At 49.8% G+C, this 14,025-nt stretch overlaps 2 protein-coding genes across 8 annotated transcripts in view; one reads left to right on the top strand and one right to left on the bottom strand.

The window, feature by feature from the left end:
• Positions 1 to 1,749, bottom strand: part of myo6 (myosin VI) — a 42,935-nt gene extending 41,186 nt beyond the window's left edge. Inside the window, exon 1 of the mRNA XM_023347433.1 lies at positions 1,707 to 1,749. The gene's annotated coding sequence lies outside the window, so the exon portion shown is untranslated. The remainder of the gene's footprint in view (positions 1 to 1,706) is intronic.
• Positions 1,750 to 2,868: 1,119 nt separating this feature from the next.
• LOC102231594 (sorting nexin-14-like) lies at positions 2,869 to 13,912 on the top strand. 7 transcript variants are annotated; one of them, XM_023347443.1, is made up of 28 exons: positions 2,873 to 3,276; positions 3,646 to 3,766; positions 3,834 to 3,907; positions 4,306 to 4,384; positions 4,451 to 4,494; positions 4,846 to 4,933; positions 5,060 to 5,144; positions 5,223 to 5,379; positions 5,549 to 5,624; positions 5,806 to 5,850; positions 6,005 to 6,082; positions 6,156 to 6,270; positions 6,343 to 6,498; positions 6,821 to 6,945; positions 7,293 to 7,351; positions 7,422 to 7,548; positions 8,246 to 8,429; positions 8,588 to 8,668; positions 8,749 to 8,849; positions 8,916 to 9,027; positions 9,182 to 9,222; positions 9,373 to 9,492; positions 10,468 to 10,591; positions 11,022 to 11,186; positions 11,301 to 11,396; positions 13,137 to 13,228; positions 13,408 to 13,464; positions 13,763 to 13,912. In XM_023347443.1, the coding sequence occupies exons 1-28, from the start codon at positions 3,146 to 3,148 to the stop codon at positions 13,790 to 13,792; spliced, it is 2,763 nt and encodes a 920-aa protein (XP_023203211.1). In that variant the 5' UTR covers positions 2,873 to 3,145; the 3' UTR covers positions 13,793 to 13,912. The 7 variants fall into 7 exon arrangements, 6 of the variants coding, with proteins under 6 accessions (XP_023203213.1, XP_023203212.1, XP_023203214.1 ...); XM_014471054.2 differs by having other exon boundaries at positions 8,585 to 8,668; XR_002754006.1 differs by lacking the exons at positions 11,301 to 11,396; positions 13,137 to 13,228; positions 13,408 to 13,464; positions 13,763 to 13,912 and having other exon boundaries at positions 2,869 to 3,276; positions 8,585 to 8,668; positions 9,324 to 9,492.
• The last annotated feature ends 113 nt before the right edge of the window (positions 13,913 to 14,025 follow it).

Below are 14,025 nucleotides of genomic sequence, written 5' to 3'. Positions count from 1 at the left end.
AAATGTAATTATTGAAATACACTTTTCAGTGAGTTCCTCCTTTATTAAGTTATACTAGTATCAGTTTTGTTTTTAAAAGAAATGTAAGGATCTTTGAGTGTCCTAAAAAGAGCTATATACATTTGATGTGTTATTATTTCTCATTAAGAGAGCATTTCATAATTTGGCTCCTTTCCTTCTGTAAAGCCGACGTCGCAGTCTGAAACTGAAACTAGATGTTTCTTTGTTGAGCCAGAAGCTCTTCTGTTGTCCTCCTCCCTTAGGAAACAAAGAGCCGTTTGTCTCAGAGTGGCAGATAAAAGCTCATCCGAGCTGTGAACATGGAGAACCAGATCATGTCATCAGCCTCCAGATTGCCACGACTGTCCCGATGTTGCAGAAACCTCTCCCTGCGTTTATGGTTGTCAGTTTATTCCCGTATTCCTGAGCTGTTCTGCTGTTCTCATCATGTTTACTGCTGTCACAAAGCTGCAGCTGCCTTTAGTTAAATAAATTATTAAACTTGTTTCTGCTTTATAATATATATGATAGAGGCGGGTAGTACCAGGTGGAAGTACGCAGGTACTGCAGCGTACCGTTTACTTTTCCTCAGTAATATCAAGCATCGCTCCTGACTGTTCTCCCCACAGCGAGTAACTTTACTGAACATTTGGACCCAAAAACATCTGTATGTTTATGTTCAGTGACGTCTTCATCTTTTCAATGTTCTTTCCTACCTGCTCCCCCTGAAGATGTGGATATTAAATACACTTCACTGTAAAACAATATTTACTGACTCAACTTGACTCAGGGTAGTTCCTTGTTGCTTTCACTCAGTTAACTTTAACTGTCAGGTTCAAAACACTCGATCAAAACTATTGCTATAACTTTAACTTGACTGAACTGTCTTTAGCCATTATATTAAATTAAAAATAATTAGTTCAAACTAACTTTAAAAAATGTTGCCCCAACTAAAGTTTTTACATCACCTTAGGTTGACTTAATAAAAATGTTCCATCCTTATAACAGCTGTGGTAAAGTCATCTGGGCTCATTTTAACAAGTTTGAACAAATATTCATCTTATTGGTTGATGATGAAATTATGTATTATTAAATTATATTTCAAGGTTAAAGTCAACGTTTACTTTTTACTCAATACTTGTTTTACTTTAAATGTTCGTACAAATGACGTCTACATAAGAAACAAAAATTTTTTATGAAGTTTTTTTTTGTTGAATTCAGGAAAATTCATGCAAAGTTATAATTTCACAGATTTCCACAAAAACAGAACAAAAAAAATTAATCAATAGCTTTTGAAAATTCAGGCCTTCAAATATACGTTTTAAGTTTTCTGAAGGAAAATAATTAGAAAGATTTTGAAAATTAGACATAAGGTTGTATTAATGCTGTTAACTACTGAAAAACATTTTTCGTAAATTTTCTAAGACACAAAGTTTTAAACATTTTAAATGTCTCTTTAAAATAGTTTAAGACGAGGTTGGGAATATTTAAGCAAGGAACAAATAAAAAAAGTAGATATTCTAATTAAATCGTGTTTTGTACACAACATTCAAACCGCAGCAGTATTTCTGTCAGTATCGGTTTGATTCGTTTTATTTGTAAAATGTTTTTCCTCTTGTTTTTACTTTTCTCTTTTGGATTTGCGCATAACTTTGCATTTTGTCTGATATAATTTGAAATATTAAAGTAGTTTATTAACTAAATACCTTTTAGTATGTTGCAGTGCAGTACTGCCTCTACCTGCGGCCGCTCCAGCCACCTGTCGGTTTAAACTGTAAATAATCATCAGATGATCGACCAGCAAACAGGAAGCGGCGATGGTTGGGTCATGGGTTGCCAGATCGCGTCAGGGATCCACCGCTGGTGTTGTGCTCTGTGCCAATCCTCTCCCTCGTTCATGTTGACGGTTAAAGGGAGAAGGACCTAGCTGCAGCAAACAGGAAGGTACGGGACGGACCACTGTCAGTCTCAGACCTTATTTGGAAATGGGACCATTGCACTCCGGAAGTGAAGGGGGCGCTATTTCTTATATTATTCCCGATCTCCCTTTTTTATTTTCTTTTTATATCTGTGATATATCTTCACCTTTAGGAAGAAGTTGAACTCTCGGCATGTCTTTGAACTTCTCTCTTTTATTTACTTCAGCGCAGCTTACAGTTTTTAACAAGTTCTGTGGCTTTCTGTTTACTTCTAAACCTGCTTCTTAGTCCAATCTTTTTGGGTTTGCCTCTAGTGGCCCGGGGGTGGTAACACAACTAATATAATTTACTAAATCAGAATAGCACAAAGTCTTTATTTATTAATTTTTCATTTTCTTAAGGATGTAGAGCTAATTAAATGACATAAACAAGACCTTTATATATTACAACTAACATCTATATATCTCCATCAATTGTAGGAGGAATAAATTAAATGAGACATGAAATTTAAATATATCTCAACAAATACCTCCAGCAGAAATACCTTTACTGTACATTTAAAATAATCTGTTTTGTTGTAGTTGTACTTTTCAGCAGCAGGATGCTAAACAGTGACCAGTCCGCCATTTTGGATGTGGATTTCTGTCCCAATTCTGAACCCTGATGTGACTTTGACTGAGTCCACACTTCATAGGAGGAGTAGAGCGCTGAGCTGAATTAGACAGCATGAAGGCCATGAGTTTCCCCACCGCTACACACGAACTGGTAGGATATAAGTTCTGAAGTGAAGGCAGCTCAGCTCATTTAACAGCTTATAGATGGGATGTAATTTAAATATTTCAGTGTTAAGTAATTGATTATGACTGAAAATAACATTAATATTTAATAACACCTTTATGATCTCTGAATCAGCAGGCTGGCCGTGTAGTAACACAGTTATTCCGGGTTTCTGTCGGACCTGGCAACCCGGGGCCGGATTAAAGCCGTCCTGCCCAGGAAGTCGGTTTGGACTTTTAGAAAATTGTCCGACCAGAACTAAACATCGGGTCAAAGCTGCTGGGGGACCGGAACAGGAACCGGGACGGGTAACGGGCTGTTTCTGGACCGGATGGGTTCTAGTTCATAAAGAAACTCCTCGGTTCCGCTGGAAGTTCTTGTCGCGACTGTCTTCAGCCGAACCGAGCTCTTTCAGAACATGGCTGCTTAGAGCCGCGGTTCCGGGCGGGATGGCGAGTTGGAGGCGCTACATGGAGGTTCTGGTTCGGGGCGTGAAGGTGCTACGGGAAGCGGGGCGGCAGTACCCGCTGTCCTGTTGCCTGCTGCTGGTTCTGCTGGGCCTCACGGTGCTGCTCCACAGGTGAGGAAGAGGAGGAGGAAGAGCGGCGGGTCACGTGATGTCTGACCCGGTTCTGCTGCTTTAGAACCTCTCTGGGCTAAATGTGGGCCAGAGCCTCAGAGTTCTGGATAGTTCTGTTTCCTGTGATCCGGAAGTTCCGTTCAGGTAAACGGGTATGAGTTGTTCAGTACAGAGGTGACGTCATTACTGTCTAACTGCGGTGTCCAAGCTGAGGTGAGGGGGCCATCTGCGGCCCACTGTCAAACGGAAACGGCCCAGATCTTCCAGCTGACTTTCAACAGTTACTGAAACTTCCTGGAACCAATAACCGGGCCCGGTTCTGACTCGGTTCCGCCTTCTGTCTTGATCCGGTTCTGGTTCCGTCTCCAGGTTCCTCCACGTTTTCCTGATGTTCTGGTCGCTGCTGGCCGGGTTCGTCACCTTCTACTTCTCCCTCGGACCCGACTCACTGCTGCCTAATGTCTTCTTCCCCGTGAAGCCCAGAGCCAAGGTAGGCCCGGTTCAGCACGATACCGGAACCTCCCAGCGCCGGTTCTGATGCTCTCTGTGTCCAACAGCGGCAGGATCCGGAACTGTTCCCTCTGGGCCACAGCTGCGCCGTCTGTGGCACGACCCGATGCCAGCGCCACCGGTTTGTTCTGCAGAACCTCAAATATTCACAAACATAAACTATTTACCCCCCAAACTATTTACCCCCAAAACTATTTACTTTAATGGAGTTTTTTTTTGTACAACATAAAAGATCTGAAAACAGATTCTCAGCTGCATTCAGGTCTGTTCTTTGACTAGGCCATTCTACCCTTGAACCTGATCTAAACCATCCCATAATATCTCTGGCTGGAGGCTGAACTTTGACCTCAGGTCTGTGGCAGTTTTTCCTCCAGTTTTTCCCACAAGATGATGCTTCCTGAAGGCCTAGATTATATTTCGGGGTATCAGAGAGTTCAGACCTCAGCTGGGCCTTCCTCTGTGTGTGAGAACCCAGAGGAAGGTTCTGGAAGGTCCTGAGGTTCTGTCCGTGTCCTGCAGGCCTGGACTGCTCCTGGAGAACCAGCAGCCCTGGTTGGACCTGAGGGTTCACTCCAAGGTGGATGCGTCTGTGGCAGAGGTCAGTCCAGCTCGGTTCTGACCCAAACATGCAGACAAGTCTCTGAATTGTGCCGCCCTTCTGCAGGTGTTCGAGCTGGTCCTGGAGAAGTTCGTGTATCCCTGGTACAGGTGAGCAACCAGCGGGGTGGAGGTGGCTACCAGCAGGGGGCGGCTACCAGGGGGCGGCTACCACCAGGGGGCGGCTACCAGCAGGGAGCTGCTACCACCAGAGGGCGGCTACCAGCAGGGGGTGGCTACCAGCAGGGAGCGGCTACCACCAGGGGGTGGCTATCAGCAGGGGGTGGCTACCACCAGGGGGTGGCTACCAGGAGGGGGCGGCTACCACCAGGGGGTGGCTACCAGCAGGGGGCGGCTACCAGCAGGGGACGGCTACCAGCAGGGGGCGGCTACCACCAGGGGGCGGCTACCAGGGGGCTGCAGCAGCTGAACGGCGTCCTGACGTCTGTCCTCCTCTTGCAGGGACATCACTGAGGATGACGCCTGGCTGGATGAAGTCAGAACCACCTTCCGCTTCTTCTCCTCGGTGCTGATCCGCAGAGCCCAGAAGGTAACCGGGTCAGAACCGGACCTGCTCAGAGCTTGGGCCGCCACTCCTGTCGGGGAATGAGTGGCGGCCATGTTGGGAGTGGAGAACTCTGGGTAACGTCAGAGGGTGATTTCCGGCTGCTTGCAGGTCGACCTCCCAGCCGTGTTTGCTGATAAAGTGATGAAAGTCGCCATGAAGCACCTGGAAGTCATCGCCAAGGCTCGAGCCGGATGTAGGGTCTGTCGCCATAGCAACTGTAGCCGTAGGAACAGGAAGGCCCGGTCGGCTCACCTCCGTGTCCTGTGTGCAGCGAAGCGGTGGGAGGACCTGCAGCGGGCCGCTCTGGACGGGTACGGCGCCGGGCTGCACGCCGCGATGCGCGGCCGCAGGGAGGAGCTGCGCTACCTGCGGACTCTGACCGACACGCTGCTGCCCTACCTGATGCCGCCCAAAACCACCGACTGCAGGTACCAGAGACCGGGTCGGGTCTGCAGGAACCAGATGGGTCATATGGGAGAGGAGAAGGAGGCCGGTCGGTCGGTACCGGTCCTCCTTCTGCGGTACCGAGCCCAGTAAAACCGGTGAGCTGCGGTTCTGTCTGGTTCCGACCCATGGTTCTGTTTCAATCCTGTCCAGGTCTCTGGCTCTGCTGCTGCGGGAGGTGATGGCCGGATCCGTCTTCCTGCCCACCATGGACTTCATGGCCAACCCGGTGAGCAGCCTGCCGTTATCGATCGATCAGAACCGGGCCCACCAGACCGAACCTCCCTCGGGTTTCTGCCAACGATGCAGAACCAAACATGGCTTCAGGAATCCGCCGACCCGTTTAAAACATCCGACTGCAAAGCGGTTCAGGAACAGAACCGAGTTGGAAACGTTTGTTTGTGTTTCAGGACACGGTGAACCTGATGGTGCTGCTCTTCGTGGACCACACTCCGGTAGGTGGAGCTCCGCCGTAGGAACACAGGCTGCTGCTGCAGCTGCACTCTGATTGGCTGCTGCTGCAGCTGCGCTCTGATTGGCTGCTGCTGCAACTGCGCTCTGATTGGCTGCTGCTGCAGCTGCGCTCTGATTGGCTGTTCTCCTCTGCAGCCAGAAGCCGCCGGCGAGCCGCCGTCGCCGTTGGTTCCCTTCCTGCAGAGATACAGCAGCAGCAGCAGGAGGCCGTCGGTGAGTGGACTGGGCCAGAGCTGGGCCAAAACCGGGTCAGAACCGTTCCAGAACCGGCACCTCTGTGTTGCAGGTTCTGCAGCTGCAGCTGAAGGCGATCCGGAGCCAGCAGGATCTGCTGTTCCGCTTCCTGAACTTCCTGAAGCAGGAAGGAGCCGTTCACGTCCTGCAGTTCTGCCTGGCCGTGGGTAAGGCCCTAAACGCTCGGCCTGGCCTGGTTCCGAGGTCCGGTTTGATGGGTCGGAACCTCTGTGTTGCAGAAGAGTTCAACGAGCGGATCCTGAGTCCGGACCTGAGCGACCCGGAGCTGCGGCGGCTGCATGCAGAGGTTCTGCACATCTATCAGACCTTCTGCCGGGACGACAGCGCCGACAAGATCCGCTTCGACCCGGCTGTGGTGGAGGGGATCCGGAGCGGTGAGCACAACCAGAACCTGCTGAGGTTCTGGTTCTGTAGAACCTTGCAGGACACCAATGATGAGAACAGATTATCAACTGGATCAATTATTGGATCGAAATTATCCCAACATCATCAATAACTTTATCAATAATCCAATCAGTTTCTACATGAAGAATCAAACATCCATAAAACTGATGATAAACACAAAGTTAGTAAATCAAAGATTTAAATTATTATTAAAGTCACTAACAGGAAAACAAAAAACACATCAATTTAAATTGTTTTCAAGCGAACCCAGAACCACCAGAACCTCTAATCGGACCCTGTGCTGCGTTGCAGTGGCGGTGGCGCCCTACAGCCAGGTGGTGGCGCTGCAGAGGAAACCCTTCCTGTTCCAGGCCTACGAACTGGTTCTGTCCCTGCTGGAGGACGTTTTCACGCCCATGTTCTGCCACAGCGACGAGGTGAGGCCCGCTCGGCCCGGTTCCAACTCGCTAATGGAAGGTTGTGTGGAAGGAAAAACTCCCCCTGTCAAGCAACCTGGGCTTTCTGCCGCAGGTTTTCCTTCCTCTCAACTTTCCATTAGCATTCGAGTTTCCGGAACGCTGAACCGGATCAAACCTGAGGATGGAACTAAAGTATTCAAACCATGTTTTAGTTTGATTCGGGCCGACCCGGATCGACCCGAATCTGGGCTTTGACTAGGCCAGTCCAGACCCCGTGCCCGGCCTGAAGCATCCTGGGAGTGAAAACTTTCCCAGCGGCACTGTTGGGCTGGTTCTGACCCTGTTTGTTTTCTTCTGGCTCTCAGTACTTCAGACACCTGCTGAGAGGATCCGAGTCGCCAACCCGGAACGCGAGGATCAACAGGTCAGGAGCCGCCTGGTACCGACCTGGTTCTGGTACCGGCGGCCCAGTTCTCACTGTCTCTGCCCTCCAGGAATCTGTCCCGACGGGGCGAGGCGTTCGGCATCAGCCGGATTGGGAACCGGATCAAAGGCGTGTTCCGGAGCTCCACCATGGAGGGCGGCCTGCTGCCAGCCGGCGCCGACCCGGACGACGACTCGGTGAGACCCGGAAATGACCTCATGTATGAATCGGCGGACGCACACCAGATGTGCGGCGCCATATTTTACAAGTCGGCATGTAAATATGAACGTTTGCGTAAATATACATAAACTAAAAGTAACGCAGACTTTATCTGTGAGCAATATCAAACTACAAAGAGTCAAAAGTCACTAAATCCACTGATCCACTGAATCCACATTCAGTTATTTAGATCCACATTCAGTTATTTAGATCCACATTCCCACTCAGAGACTCTCTGGGTCTTTAACGCTCTGCTGCTCCAACAGCGTCTGCTCTGAGATCTTTAGGATTTATTTAGAAATTTCTCTTTATTATTTTTGTGCCCTGAAAGCACCTTTAAAATAAAATCTATAATTATTATTGTTATAGATCCTTACCGTTGCCATGGTTACTGCTTCCCGTGGCGGCAGACCTCCTGTATTTCTACTCATTTACATTAAGATGTATTTGTGGAGGCGACAGGCGGAGCAGCAGCTGCTCTGTGTCTAAATTGTGATGAATGAAGGAAAGGTGAGCAGGTCTGAGCGAACGGCTTCATATCCGACTTTTCTTCTGCGCCGCACTTTTCTAAATTTGTCCGTACGCCAAGTTTTAGAGTGAAAACTGCGCAGTGTTTCATACATGACGCCCCCGGCTCTGATCCGGCTCTGACCCGGCTCTGACCCGGTCCTGCAGGTGGAGGAGGCCACGGTGGTTCTGGAGGACGACGGGCCGGCCGAGCCACTGGCGGCGCCTCCCCAGAGGCTCCTGTCGGCCTGGAGCGTCTCGCTACCGTTCATCGATTTCTGCGAAGACGAGGCCAAGCGGGAGAAGGTTCCAGTCTTTGTCATCGACGTGAAGAGGAACGACCGCCGGGATGGTGAGCCGAAATCAGAACCAGAACCAGCAGTTTCGGGTCGACGGTTCATGAAATATTTAAATCACTTAAAATTTAAGTGTTCGGACAGCGGCCGCGCCCCCCGGTGGCCACAGTTATTACTACATCTACACTACAAACTTCCTGTTTCTCCTCAGCAGGTCACGACCCCGAGTCCTGGACGGTTTGCAGGCGGTACCTGGAGTTCTACGTTCTGGAGTCCAAACTCACAGAGTTCCATGGTAACCATCCCATAATACTGACTGTACCAGAACCTCCCAATCGGACCAGAACCTCCTCCCTAAAGGTCTTCTTGTTTCAGGAACCTTCTCGGACGTTCAGCTTCCATCAAAGCGGCTCATCGGACCAAAGAACTACGAATTCCTGGAATCGAAGCGGGAAGAGTTTGAGGGATATTTACGGGTGAGTTTGACCTCCAGAACCTTCCAGAACCTGTGGTTCCAGTCTGACCCGCTGCATTGTGTGCAGAGGCTGCTGCTGCTCCCTGAGCTCAGCAACAGTCAGCTGCTGGCCGACTTCCTGTCTCCCTTCAGCCTGGAGTCCCAGTTCCTGGACAAGATGCTGCCGGACGTCAACCTAGGTGGGTTCTGCTCCGGACGGGTCCGCTTCTGGTGGGAGTTTCCTTCCTGAGCTCACAAACCCAGTGGTCTCTGGTCTGAGGTTTCTGACCACAGGAAGTTTCTCTGAATCTGAACCCAAGTTTTCCGTCATTCACTGTTTCGTTTGTTTTCCAGGGAAAATCTTTAAGTCTGTTCCTGGGAAGCTGATGAAGGAGGTGAGTTCCTGCTGCAGGAATGTTTCAGTCCTTCCTGTTTCCATTTCCTGCTTGGAAGCCTTTACTTCCTGTCTGGAACTTTTATTTCCTGCCTGTCTTAGGCAGGTCCTGGTCCTGGTTCTGGTTCTGATGTCCCTGTGTGTTTCCCAGAAAGGACAGAACCTGGAGCCCTTCATCCAGTCCTTCTTCAACTCCTGCGAGTCGCCCAAACCCAAACCGAGCCGACCAGAACTCACCGTCCTCAGCCCGTCTGCAGAGAACAACAAGAAGGTAAAAACAACTCACTTCCTGTCAGAACAGGTTGCCATGGTAACCATGTCTACCATTGACTTGTACTCTACCGTGCGATGTCCCCAGATCTCCTTCGAGCCGTTGGATTAAAACCTGGCTGAAAACAGGAAGTGATGAAACGTAAACCCAGAGTTTCCCCCAGTAAACCTGCTGAGGCGTCCGCCCTGTTTTTGTACTAAAAGATGTTAATTAGGCAGGAAATGTAAAAATATTACTGGGTAATTAAATGTTACAGGAAAACATCTCCAGTGAAACGATATTTAAACCAACAACTAGTCTGAAAAACAACAAATCAAAAAATACAATTAAGATGAATATCAATTATTTGCACTTTTGTTTAACCCAAATGAAGTCAGCGGCTCTATCGGGCCCCCAGGGCTTCAGGGGCCATAAATGATAATATTTTAACACAGATACATAAATGTAACATTTATTTATTGAGATTAGCAATGCTGCTAAATTTGATTTGATGGTTTCAGCATAAATAGATTAAAATATTTAAAATTGTTTAACATTTAAATGTAAGATTTTAAGGAGCTGGCAAGTTTACTTTGTAAAAGTTCAAAGAACAATATTCATAGTTAGATTGTTTTGTTACCATAGCAACAATCTGATGCTGTGAGTTGAATCTTTGAGTTTGAGCAAATGAATAAACTGTAATTATAACTGATTGTTTTCAGGTTGGCCAGTTAATCTACTCTCTCTCTCCCAGATTAAATCCAACACAGAAGCTGTTAGAGGTGCTGATGGTTTTAGCAGCAAGAGGGGCCCCTAGGTCAGATTCTGCTCCAGGCCTCATGCAGCCTTGGACCGGCCCTGCAGGATGAGTTCAATCTGCTGCCTGGCAGGGGGTCTAGTAAATACACTGGGGAAAACCCTGTAGTTTCAGTTCTCCTCGGGGTGGCAGCCATGTTGAGCAGGTCACATGACCTTGACGTCTGTTGTGTCCTGCAGCTCTTCAACAACCTGTTCCGGAACAACGCCGACCTCTCCGACGCTCCGGAGCGGAAACACAACTCTAATTGCTTCCTGGAGGTCGTGGCCGTGGACGGCATGTACGACTACCTGATGTATGTTGGTGAGTCCGGTAACCAGGGGCAACAGGGACAACATGGCTTTGGAACCGGGACGGCTCCAGAACCGTCTCAAGCCTAACTGGTTTCAGGCTCAAAATGACAGAAAACCTTTGAAATCCTGCAATTCTATTGGCTGGAGCTGTTGCTAGGCAACATGAAGGTGTTGGTGTAGATCTGAGTGAGAGCCTGGGGTCAAAGGTTAAGGTGAAACCTGAGATTGAAATAAGTTTCTGAAACAGAACTCAGACAGAACCTTTAAAATGACAGACGCGTCCTCAGATTCCCACCGAGTTCTGCAGGTTCTGGTTCTGATCTCAGATCAGTCCTGGAAGGCGTACCAGCAGGGGGCGGTGCCGATCCAGCCTGGGCAGAGGAAGGAGGCTGGTGCTGCTGCCGGTTCTGGACTGATTCCACGCTGTGGTTCTGTTGCAGGTCGCGTTCTGTTCCGGGTTCCGGACTGGCTGCACCACGTCTTGGCGGCCGGCCGGATTCTGTTCAAGAACTCTCTGGAGGCCTACATGGACCAGTACCTGCGGTCCAAATTGGAGGCGGTTCTGCAGGAGCACCGGCTGGTGTCGCTCATCACGCAGCTCAGAGGTACAAGAAACCAGAACCTTATAGGTACCAGAACCTCTGGTCCGTCTCTGGATGCAGTGCTGCTGGTTCTGACCCGGTTGAACCAGAACCTCCTGCTTGTGTTTCTGGGTCCAGATGCCGTTTTCTGTGAGAACCACCAGGAGCGAAGTCCAGAGGAGAAACTTCAGAGAGCCAAGCAGACGTTTGACCAGATGATGAGCTACCTGCCAGGTCAGCGTCACCTCCTTAACTACCGGCTGCCTCGTTAACTACCGGCTGCCTCCTTAACTACCGGCTGCCTCTTTAACTACTGGCTACCTCGTTAACTACCGGCTGCCTCCTTAACTACCGGCTGCCTCTTTAACTACTGGCTACCTCTTTAACTACTGGCTACCTCTTTAACTACCGGCTGCCTCCTTAACTACCGGCTACCTCCTTAACTACCGGCTACCTCTTTAACTACCGGCTGCCTCTTTAACTACCGGCTACCTCCTTAACTACCGGCTGCCTCTTTAACTACCGGCTACCTCCTTAACTACCGGCTGCCTCTTTAACTACTGGCTACCTCTTTAACTACCGGCTGCCTCCTTAACTACCGGCTACCTCCTTAACTACCGGCTGCCTCTTTAACTACCGGCTACCTCTTTAACTACCGGCTGCCTCCTTAACTACCGGCTGCCTCTTTAACTACCGGCTGCCTCTTTAACTACCAGCTACCTCCTTAACTACCGGCTGCCTCGTTAACTACCGGCTGCCTCCTTAACTACCGGCTGCCTCTTTAACTACCGGCTGCCTCTTTAACTACCGGCTACCTCCTTAACTACCGGCTGCCTCTTTAACTACTGGCTACCTCTTTAACTACCGGCTACCTCTTTAACTACCGGCTGCCTCTTTAACTACCGGCTACCTCCTTAACTACCGGCTGCCTCTTTAACTACTGGCTACCTCTTTAACTACCGGCTGCCTCCTTAACTACCGGCTACCTCCTTAACTACCGGCTACCTCTTTAACTACCGGCTGCCTCCTTAACTACCGGCTGCCTCTTTAACTACTGGCTACCTCTTTAACTACCGGCTGCCTCCTTAACTACCGGCTGCCTCTTTAACTACCGGCTACCTCTTTAACTACCGGCTACCTCCTTAACTACCGGCTGCCTCTTTAACTACCGGCTACCTCTTTAACTACCGGCTGCCTCTTTAGCTACCGGCTACCTCTTTAACTACCGGCTGCCTCCTTAACTACCGGCTACCTCCTTAACTACCGGCTACCTCTTTAACTACCGGCTGCCTCCTTAACTACCGGCTACCTCCTTAACTACCTGCTACCTCCTTAACTACCAGCTGCCTCCTTAACTACCGGCTGCCTCCTTAACTACCGGCTACCTCCTTAACTACCAGCTGCCTCCTTAACTACCGGCGGCTGCCGTGTTAACTACCGGCTGCCTCCTTAACTACCGGCTGCCTCCTTAACTACCGGCTACCTCCTTAACTACCAGCTGCCTCCTTAACTACCGGCGGCTGCCGTGTTAACTACCGGCTGCCTCCTTAACTACCGGCTACCTCCTTAACTACCGGCTGCCTCCTTAACTACCGGCTACCTCCTTAACTACCTGCTACCTCCTTAACTACCAGCTGCCTCCTTAACTACCGGCTGCCTCCTTAACTACCGGCTACCTCCTTAACTACCAGCTGCCTCCTTAACTACCGGCGGCTGCCGTGTTAACTACCGGCTGCCTCCTTAACTACCGGCTACCTCCTTAACTACCGGCTACCTCCTTAACTACCGGCTACCTCCTTAACTACCGGCTGCCTCGTTAAGCTCGTTAAGCTGGACCGGTTCTCCAGAACTTCTTGGTGGTTCTGATGAGCTCTCTGCTGGTTCCGTCCCGGTCCAGATGTTCAGCTGGTCTAGCAGGCTGCCGGACCAGAACCAGAACCAGTAGGTGAACCGGGTCGCTCTGCTTGGTTTCAGACGCCGTGGTGAAGCTGATCGGGGAAGAGCGTCAGAGAGACGGGATTGAGCTGCTGTTCCACGCGCTGCAGCAGCCGCTGCTCAACAAGCAGGTAAACAGAGGCTCCGCCCCCTGCAGGTAAACAGAGGCTCTGCCCCCTGCAGGTAAACAGAGGCTCCGCCCCCTGCAGGTAAACAGAGGCTCTGCCCCCTGCAGGTAAACAGAGGCTCTGCCCCCTGCAGGTAAACAGAGGCTCTGCCCCTGACCTGATTGTCCTCTGATTGTCCTCAGATGACCTACGTCCTGCTGGACATCGCCATCCTGGAGCTTTTCCCTGAACTGAACCAGGTAATGGGACCCATGAGGGCAGAACCTCCAGAACCGCCTCGCTCCTATCTTCATCAGGCACTGAACCAGTTCACTGTAGAAAAGAACTGTTCAAATGAATCAAACCTTCCTGCGCCATGATGGAACCAGAACTGGTTTCAGGAGATTCATTCTATACTTTTTAACTAAACGGGTCCAATTCAATTAAAGAATTGTTTGCTTCTGGTTCTGAAACAGAACCGGTCTGGTTTCTTTAGGTTTAAAGATAAACAATAAGAAACATTGCTGACCTTTGACCTCACAGATGTTTCCTCCTCAGCAGGGGTCGAGGGAACCGTTCATTGTGTGACCAGACCGGGTTGGACCGGGTCGGAGGCTGGACCTCAGAACCAACACCAAGGATCTCCTGCTGCCTCCCAACCATCAGACATTCCACTTCCTGTCTAATAAACGTATTTATTCCCCATTAGCTCGCCACTTTCTGTCTGCTTCCTGTCCAATCCGGTCCGGCTTGGTTCTGGTCCGGTCCAGTCAGGGTGCCTGGCCAAAACGGGTCAGAACATTTCAGCCAGTGATCAGCAG

Source organism: Xiphophorus maculatus, chromosome 15 (genome assembly GCF_002775205.1).
Source record: "Xiphophorus maculatus strain JP 163 A chromosome 15, X_maculatus-5.0-male, whole genome shotgun sequence".
Taxonomy (NCBI): Eukaryota; Metazoa; Chordata; class Actinopteri; order Cyprinodontiformes; family Poeciliidae; genus Xiphophorus; species Xiphophorus maculatus.
This window is presented reverse-complemented; position numbering and strand designations above follow the sequence as displayed.